Genomic DNA, 14,011 nt, shown 5'->3' with positions numbered 1-14,011 from the left:
GAACGTGATTTTTTTGCAGGTATTCAGAGCGAAGCCTCACAAAATGTATTGGCATAACAATAGAGACCAGACCAGATTACTGCCTGAAGCGGCACTTAAGTGACATGTTATCCTATGGCTGTACAAGACTAGAGATCGGCGTGCAGAGCGTGTATGAGGATGTCGCCAGGGACACCAACAGGTGAGAAGAAAGCTTCGACGTGAAGCTGAACGTGACTGCTCACTGTATGCTTTGTAGAGTACTCCAAAGCAGCGTCTCTTAACCTGCTTCTTTGAACGCCCGTTTAGCTTGTTTTCTTGCTCGTTTGGCATATGCCTGTTAAGAAGAAGTAATCAACTGTAAAGGCTTCAATGGATGACTTTGTGGTATTGTGTAGACCATGGCTTGAGAAAATGGGTTTGTGATATTTTATTTTCAACTCGTGGTCTGTTCCTCTGTTGTGGTGTTTTGTTTTGTTGCTTCATAAATATATACAGTATTGTGAAGTGGAAAACATACCCAGGGAGCACTCATAGTTCTTGTCCTACGTAATTCATGATCTATACTGTCAAGTAGCTACAATGCAGTGCAATCTATTGGAGGTACTTCACAGGCAAACAGCATGTTCTCTTTAGCAGATACCTTTTTCTGTTGATCATCAGAGAGATGACATTTGGCAAGTGCAGAGTGTGAGACAGCCAGAAACAAGACCTGCTGATAGATCAACCGGAGTCATTCTAGGCATACAGTATTCCTAGGGATTGTAAAATATATTCACAAGATGTCTCTGATTTATTCCTTGTCATCCTGGACCTGTGGCCAAAAGAACAGTTGTTCTGCGTAGGAGTGTGTGCGGTACGGTGACATACTTGCCTGTAAGGGATAGGAAGAACAATCTTTTTTTGTCATTGCAATTCTGATAATTCCCTTGGTATTTTGAAAAGAGGTGACTTTTCTCGTGTTTGTTTATTCATTTCTGACACGCTTACAACTTGCCTTCACTCCTACTGCTTATTCCAGTCACCTACCAAAGATGTTTAATAACCACAATCATAAGAAATGACAGAGAATCATAGGTAAGGTTCAATAAGTGAAGCACATTTTTCTTAATACCTACCTTAAAGGCAGTAGTGCAAAACTGAGTATGTTGAACATTTCCTTTTAGAGACTCAAAGTAAGAATCCAAAATTAGATTCCTCCTGCGGGTTTAGCTGTAGTATTGCTGGTGCGTGGAAGTGCAGGATGTCACTGCTATGAAATGGCCAGACTCCAGGTCTGAGCAGACAGGAAAAGCCTTTTGTTGAGCAACCCAAGAGTTAACAGCAAACGTTTATAGGTGGCGCTTTCCTCCTCTAGATGTCAGAGCTTTCCAAAGGAAAAGATCCATACTAAGGACCGTAGCTAGATCTCCTCCCTCTTGGCCTAGATGTATTTGTTAATGGCCAATTCTGGCGCAGATTGTAAACTTAACAAATCCTTTGTTTTCAGCTTTTTAAATCTTTTTTTTTTTTTTTACAAGCTCCTTCTAAAGATGTGGAGGTGTAAAGCCCCACTTAACTATCACTTCAGCATTCGTCTTTGGTTTTTTCCTCCAGTTTTATCTGTCAGATCAGAGCTGCTGCCGTAAATCATTCAAAGCTATATGTCACTTCTGGCTTGTAAGTTTGCTAACGACACCTTGCTTTCCTGCTGGTGAATCAGAAGAAGAATGAAGTAGTGTATGACTGGCTTTATTTCCCACAGAAGCAATCGCTTATGGAATTGTGTATTTTTTAAGGTTTTGGCACTTTTCAAAGCTGCTTGCAGAATCCCTAAAAGCTTGTGCAGCAGGATTCCCTGGCTCTTTTACAGCAGAAAAAAATGCAGGCTGTTAATTCAAATGTGTCTCCAACTTTTTAGAACAATGAATTGGAATATACGTTTAGAGAAGTGTGATGCAAGTTTCTTTCTTTCGAAACGACCTCAGTTTGCTTCCATTCTTCTATTACTTTGTGGGGGATGTGTTGTGCTTTAAACTTTTAATATTTTGCTTGTAGCAAAATGTCAGATTACAACCAATTAGGCTAACTGTTTGGAAATTACTTTCTATTATGTTCCATAAGTCATTAGTGAGGTTTTTGAGTGCTTTGGGTGGCTGTGAGGCAGAAAAATATTCAAGAACAGATCTAGGCATCAAATAATCAAGTTATTGATGCAGCTCAGATTCTACTTCTAGTAAGAAAATAATTTTTATTTATGAAGCAAGTCTCCATTTACTCCCCTCAGGCTACTCAAGGTCTTGACTAATACTGTCCTTGAACAGTCTTATAAAAACACTGTAATATTGCCAAAAAAAGTCATAAGTAAAACTATAGCCATAAAACTGCATGTAGAAATTTAGCAGAGGCAGAACCTTTGAGGAGAATGGAAGGAAGAGGTTCTTAAAATCAGGGAAGTAGCTACCTGGTTTGGTTAACGTTAAGTTAATAGAGATGCGTTAATTCTGCCTCCAAAGGACCATCGAGGAGAAGCAGGGTTGCCTGCTGAGCTGATTTGTTGGTAAGGAAATCCAAAAGACAGAGCAGACTGGGGCAAAAGCATGATGGGAAGAAGACAGTGGGGAGGAAAGAGGGGAGCAGACATTGAAAGGATAGAAACGGAGTTCCCCGGCTGCTGGGCCCGGGAACGGCATCTGCTCCAAGAGAAATAGGAGCCCTCCGAGCAGGGGAAGAGCAAAAGCAAGGACTTTGTGGGAAGGCTGGTCGCAGGTGATGGGGAGCTGCTAGTAACTGCAGAGGGCTCCTGGATCATGGAGATGGAACAGGAGAAAAGAGTTTGCTTGAGGCTAATCAGTTACGTGAGAGTCAACCTTTGCTTCTGCAGTCGATCTGGTTGCAGAGTGATTTTCTAGCTCGTTAGTTTTATGTAGTTGGTTTTCCCCGCTTTCCCCTTCCATGCTTTTTTTTTTCCCCCGTAGACTTTATTTTGGTTTTATGCGGTCTTCGGTGCAGAAGACGTCTGCTTGTCGTTGCTTTGCGAATGGAATTTCAGCAGCTTTCAGCAGTTTCTTGGCCCGTGGTTTGGGAAGCTGTGGCCTTGCGCGATACACCTGCTATAGAAGCACCACACTCAAATGCTTTTAGCCTCTAGTTTAGTTGAATAGCAGCCGTGTTCCGTAACTTGAATTAATGGCAACGAACTGATAGTAAAACTCATCCCCGCCAAGGAGAGATGCTCCCTTCCTAGAGAATGATCCCACTTCAACGTGTCGAAGTCTATCTTGGCTTGTTCCTCTTGGCTGCAGTGCCCTTGGGCGTTTGGGACTCTAAATGTGGTTTTCTTCTTCCCAGAGGTCACACCGTGAAGGCTGTGTGCGAGTCGTTTCACTTAGCCAAGGACGCCGGCTTTAAAGTGGTGGCGCACATGATGCCCGATTTGCCAAACATGGGGCTCGAAAGGGACATTGACCAATTTGTTGTGAGTATGGCTTTAAATAACCAGGAGGTTTGTGTTTTTTGCGGTTTATCTAATGCTGCTTCTTTTTCTTAGCTCAGCTATTAGATACAATACAGGCCGGGATATTTTCTTAAGGACAAATAATTTAAAGTTCCTTTTTGAAGGTGGAGGGTAAGAAAGATTTGTTGAACTACTTCATCCAGAAAATTATATCCTTGCCTCATGAAAGACTGAGTCACTCGGGTCTCTGTGGAATAGAGCTCTTCCGGTATTAACTAGGGCTCTAACTTTTTTCCAAGATGGTTTTCTTTCCTTGGATTTAGAACTGTATATGTTTCAAAGGTAAAAGCATGCCATCTCAAAGGTAATTAATTGCCAAGTAGAGTATGTAGGCGCGTTATATAGCATCTGTGTTCCTGGCTCATTGCTATTCAGTGTCTTTATCAATGAAGTGGAAGAAAATATAAGATTTCTAGAGAAACTGAAACGAGGAATAAAATGTGTATGGTCAACAGTGTAAGGAGTTAACCACTAGAGTCAAAACTGGTTTGTCTTTTTAAAAGAGGTGATGCAGAAATTAGTGTCCTGGTACAGGAATCACAGGTGTATTTCTGTGCAAGGTTAGACAAGGTGATCATAATTGGACTTTCTGGCATGAAAAAGCTATCGATGTGCAGGAATATTTCAGTTAGATATATAATGTGGTTTATCTTGATGTGTTGCAGGCAGACACATCTAGGAAAAGTAATCCAAAACGCAGGTATACGGTACAGGAAGGAAACTCTGAAATTTGTGGGAGATACTTTTTATAAGGGGTTTTGTGCAAGATTCTTTGAGCATTTCATAATGTCATAGCACTTAGTAAATATTATATTCACATGACAAAGCGAGAGGCTGGGGCAAACGGATTAGGTGACGTGCGCAAACCTAGAGGTGAAGCCAGTGATGGAGCTGAGAGTTAACTCAAAATTCCTGACGCAGACTCTGTTGCTGCTGAATTATTTTCTTGTAATGCTGAAGGAGATAAAGGGTGACAGTGGACATCAAATTAGCTGTGTTCTCATATAATTACTTGTGCTGCAGGGTAAGGCAAAAACAGAGTCCCTTACTAAATATTTAGTTGTAGCTGTAGTCCTGGGTTCTTTATGGGTCTGTCATAACCGAAAGTAGTATTAGGCTGGAAACGCTTTGTGATGGAAAGATAGCGATACTGACTTAGAAGAGATTTAAAGAGCTGACCTTGGATAAGACCCAAGAAAGAGGACACGTAAAATATTTCCAAGATGTAAAAATGAAGAGGGAGAAATTATTTAAGGGCAGAATTACATGCAGCTATAGAAAGTATTTTATTTAGTGATTTTTATTCTTCACTTTTTATTCATGATAAAGGGCTAAGGCTTTTCACCCATAGATTCTGGAGTTGCTCTTGTTTAATTGCAGGAGATTTTGGGAAGCTCTGGAAGAACTCTTCCAGCAGTCTGTCTAAAAGCTATAACTTCAATGATGCTGAACTGCCTCCAGCTTCTGTAGGCGAGAGAGCTGTCTTGCTTGTTAGGGGAAGGTAATGCCATGTTGTATTTTGTCCATTTATTGATGACAATTGTTGCAGAAAAGGAAAAATCTGAAGGCAGAATTTTCCAAAAAAAAAAGGGGGGGGGGATACAAAAATGTGGTGAAATGCTGGAATTGCAAGGGTGGGGATTAAACAAAATCTAGGAAAATAGACTTTAGCATAGAAAAGCAGGAGAAGGACAAAAACAGAGTAGAACAAGTCAACCTGTGTAGAATATTTCTGCGAGAGAAGTGTCAGAGCTTTAGGAGCTGGGAAAACCAGTGCTGACAGTGTGGTGGCTATGGGACGTGGCAGGAGGGAGTTTACACTTTGTGATGGGGAAGGACAGGAAAGTTGACAGTAGATGAGAATGAGGCCTGGAGAGAATTATGATGTCTTTCAGTGGAGAAAAAGGAAGGGGTAAGATCAGATGAAAATTTTGGGCTGGAATTAGCAAAAGGGCTGAATGGAGGGCTAGGAAGGAGAAATGATAAGCAGTAGAAAAACAGGTGGTAGTTTAAGAGGGGTATTCAAGAAGTTGATGGGTGAAGACTAGCTCAAGTGACAGCTGTGTGGATGAGTTAAGAAATTTCAAGCTGGATTCACAGATCAAATTAAGATTTGATGCTAGTAAACACACAGATAAGGAGCTGGAGGATGAGTAATCAATGTGGAGCCCTGAAGAAGTTAATGAGAATGCTGCAGAGTGAGGATGAGCAATTGGACTTGGAAAGGCATGCTGGTGGGGAAGAAGTGATAGATCACATCATGGAGGAGAGAAGAATGGGACCTGTGAGAAGGAAGTATGGAGGAAGAAAGGAGAGGAGGAAGAAACAAAAAGGCTTGTGTTAGAGAGGCGAGCAGAGTCCCCCTTGGGATGTGAGACAAGACGGCATGTGAAGACGGACCTGGGCGCAAGAGGCAGCTGCCAAGTGATCGCTGCATGTTTCAGAAAACGGAGCTGCAGGCAACGTGAATGGAGAGGTTGTGGATCACTCTGACATGTTTCAAGATGGAAGGGTAAACAAGGCACTGTTATCCTCTGCCTTTTCCCTTCTCTTCTGCCTTTCTTGTCCTGTCTTAAATGCTCTACACTTTATTTTTGAAAGCTCTCTTTGTCTTAGGAGAGAATAGAGCTGAGTAAAAATGACCCTTCTTTTTTCAAACCTCCGCGCTGGTGAACGTAATAGAAGTACGCAGAAGAAGTAATTCCTTTTTTGCTGGGGCTTCAGCTAGATACTACATTCTCTATTTCCTGCTTAAAATTTCTGTATCATGGATCTGAGATGCTAAAAACAACTTATTTATACGTTGTAAAAAAACAAACAAAAAAAGGAACAAAGAGCCCAACTTATTTACATGTTGTGCCGTATAAATGGTGTTCCATTCTGGTAAGTATTTAGATGCTTATCTTGCATAAAAGTAACGAGAGAACAAAGAGAGGAACCAAGACGAGAGTATCTGTTGTGTTCCTGCAACACTACTGAGCTGTTCACTAGTGGAAGTAGTGCTATTTTATGCACTCTGTGAGTCTGTATTCTTCTAGTTCACCAAAAGGCAAAATCTCACTATAAGATACCTCTAACTTCTCAGGACAAACACCTGTGTCTTATAAAGGATCCTGAATAGATTTGTGCTTTTCGGGTAGCTCTAAATAAGTTTCGAAAAAATAAATTTATTTACTGTGACACTAAACTTTTTTCTAGCCACATACTTTTCAGACTGGGAAAAGATACAAGAAGGAGCTAAGATGACTTTAGATAAAGAGATCTAAGCGCTTTGGCTTCATTGCCAGTTGATATATTAAATATAGGGACTTCTGGGAAGTTAATAAATTGCTGATTGTGTCTACTGAGTACTAAAAATACTGGATGCTGCTTCAAATTGAGCAGGCAACTATGTTTTCAAGAGTAACATCGCTTCCGTCCCTTACGACCTATTGATTTTTGCAGCATTTCCTGCTACTTCCATCTAGCAGTTAGGACACCCGTTGGTTACTCTTTTGCAAGCCTGTCTAGATTTTTGAAGTTGTGTGTATGTAAAGCAACAGTTTTCATGGAGAGTCTAATTATTAATAATTAAATTAATAATTATTTAAACTGTAAGTTATTGATAGGAGTCAATTAGATATGTATCTCATTCTATGTATATACTCTCTTCTACAGTATGCAGCAGGTCACTGGCTCTTTGCCTGTCCTCATTGCGGAGGTTGTCACAATTTTTTAAATCAGAATGGATATACAAGTTCTGTGTCCCAGCTATGTTGCGCTTCCCCACCCTTCCCTCCCCCTACTGTGTCTCTTTTTCCCATTACTATTGGTTCTTTTTATAGTCTCAGAGGATTTCCTTTCTACTTCAGGCCTTTTCATCCCGTTCCAAATATGAGAAAACTCTGTAGGAGGGAACATGCTCTGCTTCCTCCCACCAGCCAAGTTGTTGTGCCAGGAGTATCAGGTAGTACACACGCACAGACACACACACAGGCGCGCGCACACACACGCTGCTGCTTATTGTTGGCAAATGCACGCACAACAGATAAGACCGATTTGCAATGCCTCACCTAGCAGGTGGTCCGAGAAAATAATTAGAATAATAGCTAGAATAAATCAAGGACTCAGCAGGGATAATGGAATTGTTACCAGAGCGGACACCTCATTCTGTGGAACGCGATAAACACTCAGCTTTGCTGTTGGAGCACGAGAGAGATGAGGTGACTCTAGGGGTAAATGGTTGGGAGGATTCATGAATCACACTTGCCAACAGGGCTACCAAGCAGAACTTTAGGATTTAAGCAAAAGCTTTAGGAGGCTAAAGAATTCCCAGGGTGCTATTGCTGATTCCTCCTGCTTTTGCAGAGCCACTAAGTGGCAACAGCGCAATCAACAAACTGTATCTGTTCTAGTATAAATATTACTAAGCAAGTAACATTTATTAATGGTGAAGGTATTGCTGTGTTTACCTATCGTATTTCTTCTGTAGTCTTTGTCTAAGCGTGATTTACTGCTGCTGTTCCTCTTGGTCGTCCGGGAGGGATGACTGTAAACCCATCTCAAACAGCTTCAAAGACCCTTCCCGAAAGGGGGTAGGTGGAATAAATCTGGGAGACAGCAAATAGAAAAGGGAGCAGGGAGGAGGGTTAGAAGGCTAGAAGTCCCTAGTGTGGGAAGCATCTGGGGGGGTGTCGTAGTGTGCCATCGGCAGACTCCTCCAGCTCTGAAGGCATGCAGGGAGTTGGATGCTGCCCAGAAGCACGAAATAGTCTGTCAGTTGCCGAGAAGCTCATTCTCTGCTCGAGCTTCAACCTCCTGGCGTTTCCGATGGCCAGCTCGGTCGTTAATATGAGCAGATCCACAAGGAGGTCTGTGAAGAGGTCCTATGACTTTACTCTGTCCATCTGAGGTCACATAGAAATAAAAAGGTGAGGGTAAAAGCGCATGATCCAAGCTTAAGTTATGCAGAGGGCCACTGCCTTCTTTGGAGTGTTGACCGTATGAGAGAGAGAGAGAGAGAGAGAGAAACAACATCCAAGTAATGCAATAGGTGGTTCAACTGCCCTTTCTCACTGAAATGTAATATTTAATGTTGTTGTAAACCTTTAAATGCTGTTGTTTCACCTTTAGCTGTAAATAAGGAGTTAGCTTTCCTGAGGGCTTTCATTTTTATTAAGGAGCTGAAATTCCTAATGGAACTAATATATTACAGCTCTATCAAGAGCTTTTAATAACTGTAATAAATGATGGTTAAACTGCTGATCTGCATTGATTTTTACTCTTTTGGGAAGACGATTATCTGTGTTTTTAAATACAGCTCTGAAATGTTTAGTGGGTTAAATGATTTGCCTTTCAATTTGTGCTAAACATCGCATTGAAAAACTACCCTTGGCAGGTAGCTAGCATTAGCTCTGAAAATTTCTTGCCTTTTTTCATGGGCACATTCACAGAAACAGATTAGGTGGTATTTAACCATCAGCCCTTCAGAAACAGTTTCTAGAGCTTCTCTTGGAGACTTAGTAAATGATAGAGCTAAAGAGCTTTTTGTTTTGGAAACAGTTCCAGTTTCATGAACTATGGCCAATGCCATGGTAATTTTTATGTTAATGAGAGTCCTGGTAGTAAGGAACAGGCTATTTCTAGAAACTGTTTTCACAGATAATTGCGCTCGTATTCCTGTGGATAAAATATCTAGATAAAGGCCCGGTGCATGCCCGCTTCTGCAGATGGTCGAATTGCGTGCACACAGCTTCTTTCTCTCCCTCTCCAGTGCTTGTGTGGAAATAACTTTTATTTGCTTGCTGGACGTGTTTGGTGCAGCTCTGGATATGTTTCTTATAAAGCAGATGAGGCTGTTCTGTCTTTGGATATGTGCAGCGTGAGAAGGGAATTGTGTATTAAAGCTACAGCGCTGAGCATGATGATGTGCAGGAAGAGAACAGCTGAATCGGTTGAAGAGTGCAGGTGAACTTGGTCCCTTATCTTTTGTGTGATCTGGGGGTCCGTCTGTACCGTAGGTAGAGTGTCCCAGTTGAAACCAGAGAACGCAAAGGACGGGGACTCCACTGGGCAACGTGATCCTCGCTACGTTGCATTTTACGCTCTAGGAGCGATACGTATCGCTATACCTTCAGTGTGGACGTGATGAATTGCAAGGCTGTGTAAAAGACCTGCATTTGTTATGGGTCTTGTATCGCTTCCTTTGTCTTTTTGAATTAGTATTTTTGTCTACATGCAAAACTTCCTCCAGCATGCCAGCTATGAAAGGTATAATAACAACAAAGCATGATGTTTAAATAGCCTCCCCTTCAGAAAAGGCTTCTGCTAAATGCAAAGGTACAGTTGAGAGCCTATTTCTACCTGAGCTAAAACACCATTTTGGTATTTAACAATCTCCAGACGACTGTGGCTTGCATGGAATTGCACAGTTGCTCTATCTCTGTTCGCGCGGTGGTTTGCAAGCTAGCATTCGGAAGAGGGTTTTCTGGGGGTGTTTCACTAAGGCCCCTTGCTGTTACCATCAATAATAGGCATATGTCTGGGAACATAAGCCAAATATGTAAAGGAGCGAGGGGGTAAAGGGATGTGCCTTGGACAGAGAGTGCAAATTTGCCAAGTATTCAGGCAAACAGAGCAGCATTCAGTTGTGCTGCTGAGTTGTGGTTAAAATACGTATTTTGCTACAACTCAGCAGCACAACTGAATGCTTGCCGTCAGGGTGGGTAAACCTCAAAGTCCAAATTAAATCCTCAAGGACTTAAATTGCTCTCTCTTTTTTAAGGGTACTGGAAAGGCATAATGTTTTTGCTGTGAACATAACTCAGAGAAGCTTTTGCAGGGCAGAGTCGGGTAGGAGAGAGCAAACGATTGTATTAAGTTCCTTATGGAGAGGAGAGGTCTGATGAAGGAGAACTAGGTTATCAAAAGCATTATAGAGTTGTTGATTTCAATGTTTTTCAAGGCAGAAGACATTATTAAAGTGATCTATGTTGCAAAACTTGTGTACTAACTTATGACAATAAAAAATGCTATATTTCCTGTCCTTGGCCCTTGGAGATAGCTGATCTTCTCAGAAACATAAAGACCAGAGCTCTGTGTTTGGTAAAAGTGAAGGTGAAGCTTCACAGTAAATTGATTGAGGTATTCTCATGGGTTTCTCCAAAACTGCGTAATAAATGTAGACTCACTTGGAGCACCTGCAGGACTTAGCAGATGGGACTGCTTGGTGCACTGAGCACAATCTGGAGAGGGCTGTCGGCTGCTCTGATAGATGCTGTGTTCAGGGGTCGAAACCGCGCTCCAAGGTCGTGCTGCTGATGTCCAAGGCCTCTTCCAAATGTTAAATGGCTCTTCTGGTTATTGCGTTGTATTACGGCAGTGCCTAGGCCTGTCGTGGACTAGCATCTCCTTGGGCAAGTTCTGTGCAAACTTGATGGAGAGAGCATCTACCCAACAAAGTATTAGACAGGAGGAAACATGTAGGTCCCAACAGTCTGAGAGTAAAAAGAGACTGCAGGAGGTGTGGGATGGGAGTAAATTAGGCATGTTCCCTCTTCCTCTGGCAGCAGCAATTTCCTTGTTATATCAGGTACAGAATTAGACGTGGCATTTATGAAACTGAGAGGTGCTTGGCCTTGGCAAATAACTTGCTGAAAACTGCTTTGCATCTGTGGACTGACTTTTCTTCTCTGGTAAATTAGTTTGTTTTCCTTTACACTGAGAGCTGTTTGTTCCCATGTTTAATGTGATGATATGAGTGATTGTTACAAGGAGTCACATGTGTTTTAAGGCTTCTGGAAAAGTTCCTTTTGGCATCTGGATTTAATGTTTTTGAGATCGTCGGGGAAGGGAGGAGGCAGTAACAGCTTTTTGAACCTTGAAGGGGAAACGACAAGATCCTTCACAGCGTTCGCTCTGGATGCTAGCAGGCAACTCTGCTTTTCTTACTTGGCGTTCAAAATCTACATATGAGGCGTTATAGAATATACTAAAGTAAGCACAGATTATTAGGTAGCAACCAAAAGTGTATGTTCTTGCTAATTTGAGTTGTTCTACTACCTCAGTACGACCTATCGAGGTCCTCAGGGGTATGCTACTGATAAGCTTCTTTTGTGTTTTGAGCCGGTTCTTTTAGGAGTTTTAAAGACGAGCAAAACCAAGTGTAAAACAGACTTTTCTGTTCCAGCTACTGTGCACTACTGTGCTACAATCTTTGTGCTGTTTTTCCACACATTGGTTTATGCTAGTGTCGAAGAAATTTGTGGGCAGTAGGGCTGAAAGCAGATGTTAATCGTAGTCGTAGAACTGAACCTTCTGTGGCAGAAACGTTGGGTTTTGTGACGCAGTTTTCTTGGTTTAGTAGTTTCCGTAGTCATATAGTATATGGTGAAATTGGACAGCTTGACGTGTCAGTAGCTGTAAGGATTTTATTACGTAGCTGTCAATAGTCAGGAAGGTTTTAACAGCCTATTGGAAAATGGTCTTTCCTCCCTTGGTTGCAGAATGCTGTGAAGTGCGCTCAGGAGAGCTAGGAATTTGGGTCCTCTGCTTCAGAAACTTTTTGCCACACGGTCAGATCTGTAGGGGATTTTGTCATGAGTGCAGGCATTAAGCAAAAGTAACTTGATTTATGTCAGCTTCAAGTCTGCCTTTGAATCATTTTTATACAGATTCACGATGCCATATATATTGTAAAATGTGCCTTTCAGAGGAGCCTAATTAAAAATGTTGCCGCGTTGCCTGTGTTTGCATCAGCCATCCCTGATTCAGCAGCAGGATTTGTAAGTTGCAGTGTGGAGTGTCTCCAAAGAACGTGTGAATGGACAGAAAATGTTGCTGTTCGGGGATGGGTAACGCTCCTCGAGACTCCTACTTGGTTGGTGGTCTAGAATTAACTTCTTCCCTCTTCTCAACCCCCTTTTGCACACTTCTCGTGCTGCTTTGGGAGTAGATTGCGGTTAGTAGATTACAAAATAAAAACAGAGCGGGCAAACTGTAGAGTTTCCTGAGGAAGCCGGTCTTGGTCCAACTTTTGCTCTTCAATCCTTTATGCCAGTGGATCGCCGATCAGGGAGCGCTGCGAAGCCTTCCTGTTCACCCACGCTGCAGAGTCGCGTCTTCAGGGGTGATGACTCTGAGGAAACGTGAGCTTTTTGTCAGTTGTAAATGCTAATTAATTAGCTTTATTTTGAGTTAATTTGCACACAAGACATGTAGACAAGTGACTTTCTAGTATAGAGCAGAAATCTCAAGAGAGGATGAATGAGGCCAAAGCTCTGATCATCTGTGATTGTTAAGGATCCCTTGGTACCAGCTAGAACCCTGGCATTGCTTTGTTTTGGTTTAAAAAGAAAAAAAAAAAAAAGAAAAAACAACCGCAACAAAAAACTGGCAGTTTACCTCTGAAGCTGATATACTTTGGCATGCGTAATTTCAGTATATCATCTGTACACGAACCCAAGGCAGCGCTGGAAATTCCAAAGATTACATTAGGAAGATGTTTCAGTTGGTTTTATTTTAATTACAAATATTTAAGATAAGTGTCAGATGAAGATGCCTTGAAGAGGGGATGTTCACGCAGTCAGCAGAACAAGAAGCTACGACTCGCCTCAGGTGAAGTACAAGGTAGTTTGCTTCCCATCATAGAAGGCTGATTAGCCTTATTGCCACTGAATGTTTTGTGTTGGGCTTGTGTGTTGTTTTTGCATGCGATACATACATAATCGCAGTATGTAAGATATATACCTCCATACTATGCACCAGAGTAAATAGGGTTTTTTGGTCACCATTCGGTCACCGAGCAGTCAGAGTTTGCAAGCAGATGGTCTTCTGAGCAGTTAATAGGTAGTTATCATCTTATGTTCTGGTAATTCTTAACAGAAAGCCTGAAGTTACACAATTGAAAGATATTGATGTTAAGTGGCTTAAAAATGACCACCTCTCAGCTTGGTGCTGGCACTGCATTTCCCTCCTTCCCAGGTGACAACCGGTGCTTGACAACGTGTGTAATTGTAGGCCCTTCCGGCATGCCGTGAAAAGGCGGCATAAGGTCTATAGTGATCAGTCAGTAGGCCATTGTAAGCATTAGTGAATGCAGATCCTATCACTACATTTAATTAGACTACTATTTACGAGGAAGAGGAGAAAATGCAAATTTAAAGTTGGAACGGAACCACATTTTTGAGCCATAAGCTTCTATTAATGCATATAATTAAACCACTAAGTGATTGTTCATTCCCCGGAGAGCTGGAAGTGTCATTCAGCGTTGTAGCTTTCAAGTATTAACCGTATTCATAGTTATAAATAATACAGCTGAAAGAGATAAGAAATGCTGTAATATGGAGAGTTAAGATATTCATCTTAATGTAGTTGGACATGAATTTAATCATCTGTTTAATGCAGGTAGCTGAGTAAACGGACCCCTTCAAGGATATTTATGGACTCAGATGCTGAGTGGCAACACATTTCTACTGGACAGTCGCGCAAAGCTAGATTTTGATGACCTTTATTTTTAATAAATCCTGACATTTTAGTAAATAGGATAAGTGCAGCAAT

At 41.7% G+C, this 14,011-nt stretch overlaps 1 protein-coding gene across 1 annotated transcript in view; it reads left to right on the top strand.

Annotated features, from left to right (window-relative positions):
* The window catches only part of ELP3 (elongator acetyltransferase complex subunit 3), a 96,630-nt gene that overhangs the window by 34,762 nt on the left and 47,857 nt on the right, over window positions 1-14,011 (top strand). The window contains exons 8-9 of the mRNA XM_068936768.1: window positions 20-181; window positions 3,310-3,436. Of these exons, the coding sequence (XP_068792869.1) occupies window positions 20-181; window positions 3,310-3,436 (289 nt within the window). The remainder of the gene's footprint in view (window positions 1-19; window positions 182-3,309; window positions 3,437-14,011) is intronic.

Source organism: Struthio camelus, chromosome 3, assembly GCF_040807025.1.
Source record: "Struthio camelus isolate bStrCam1 chromosome 3, bStrCam1.hap1, whole genome shotgun sequence".
In the NCBI taxonomy this organism is placed as follows: Eukaryota; Metazoa; Chordata; class Aves; order Struthioniformes; family Struthionidae; genus Struthio; species Struthio camelus.
This window is presented reverse-complemented; position numbering and strand designations above follow the sequence as displayed.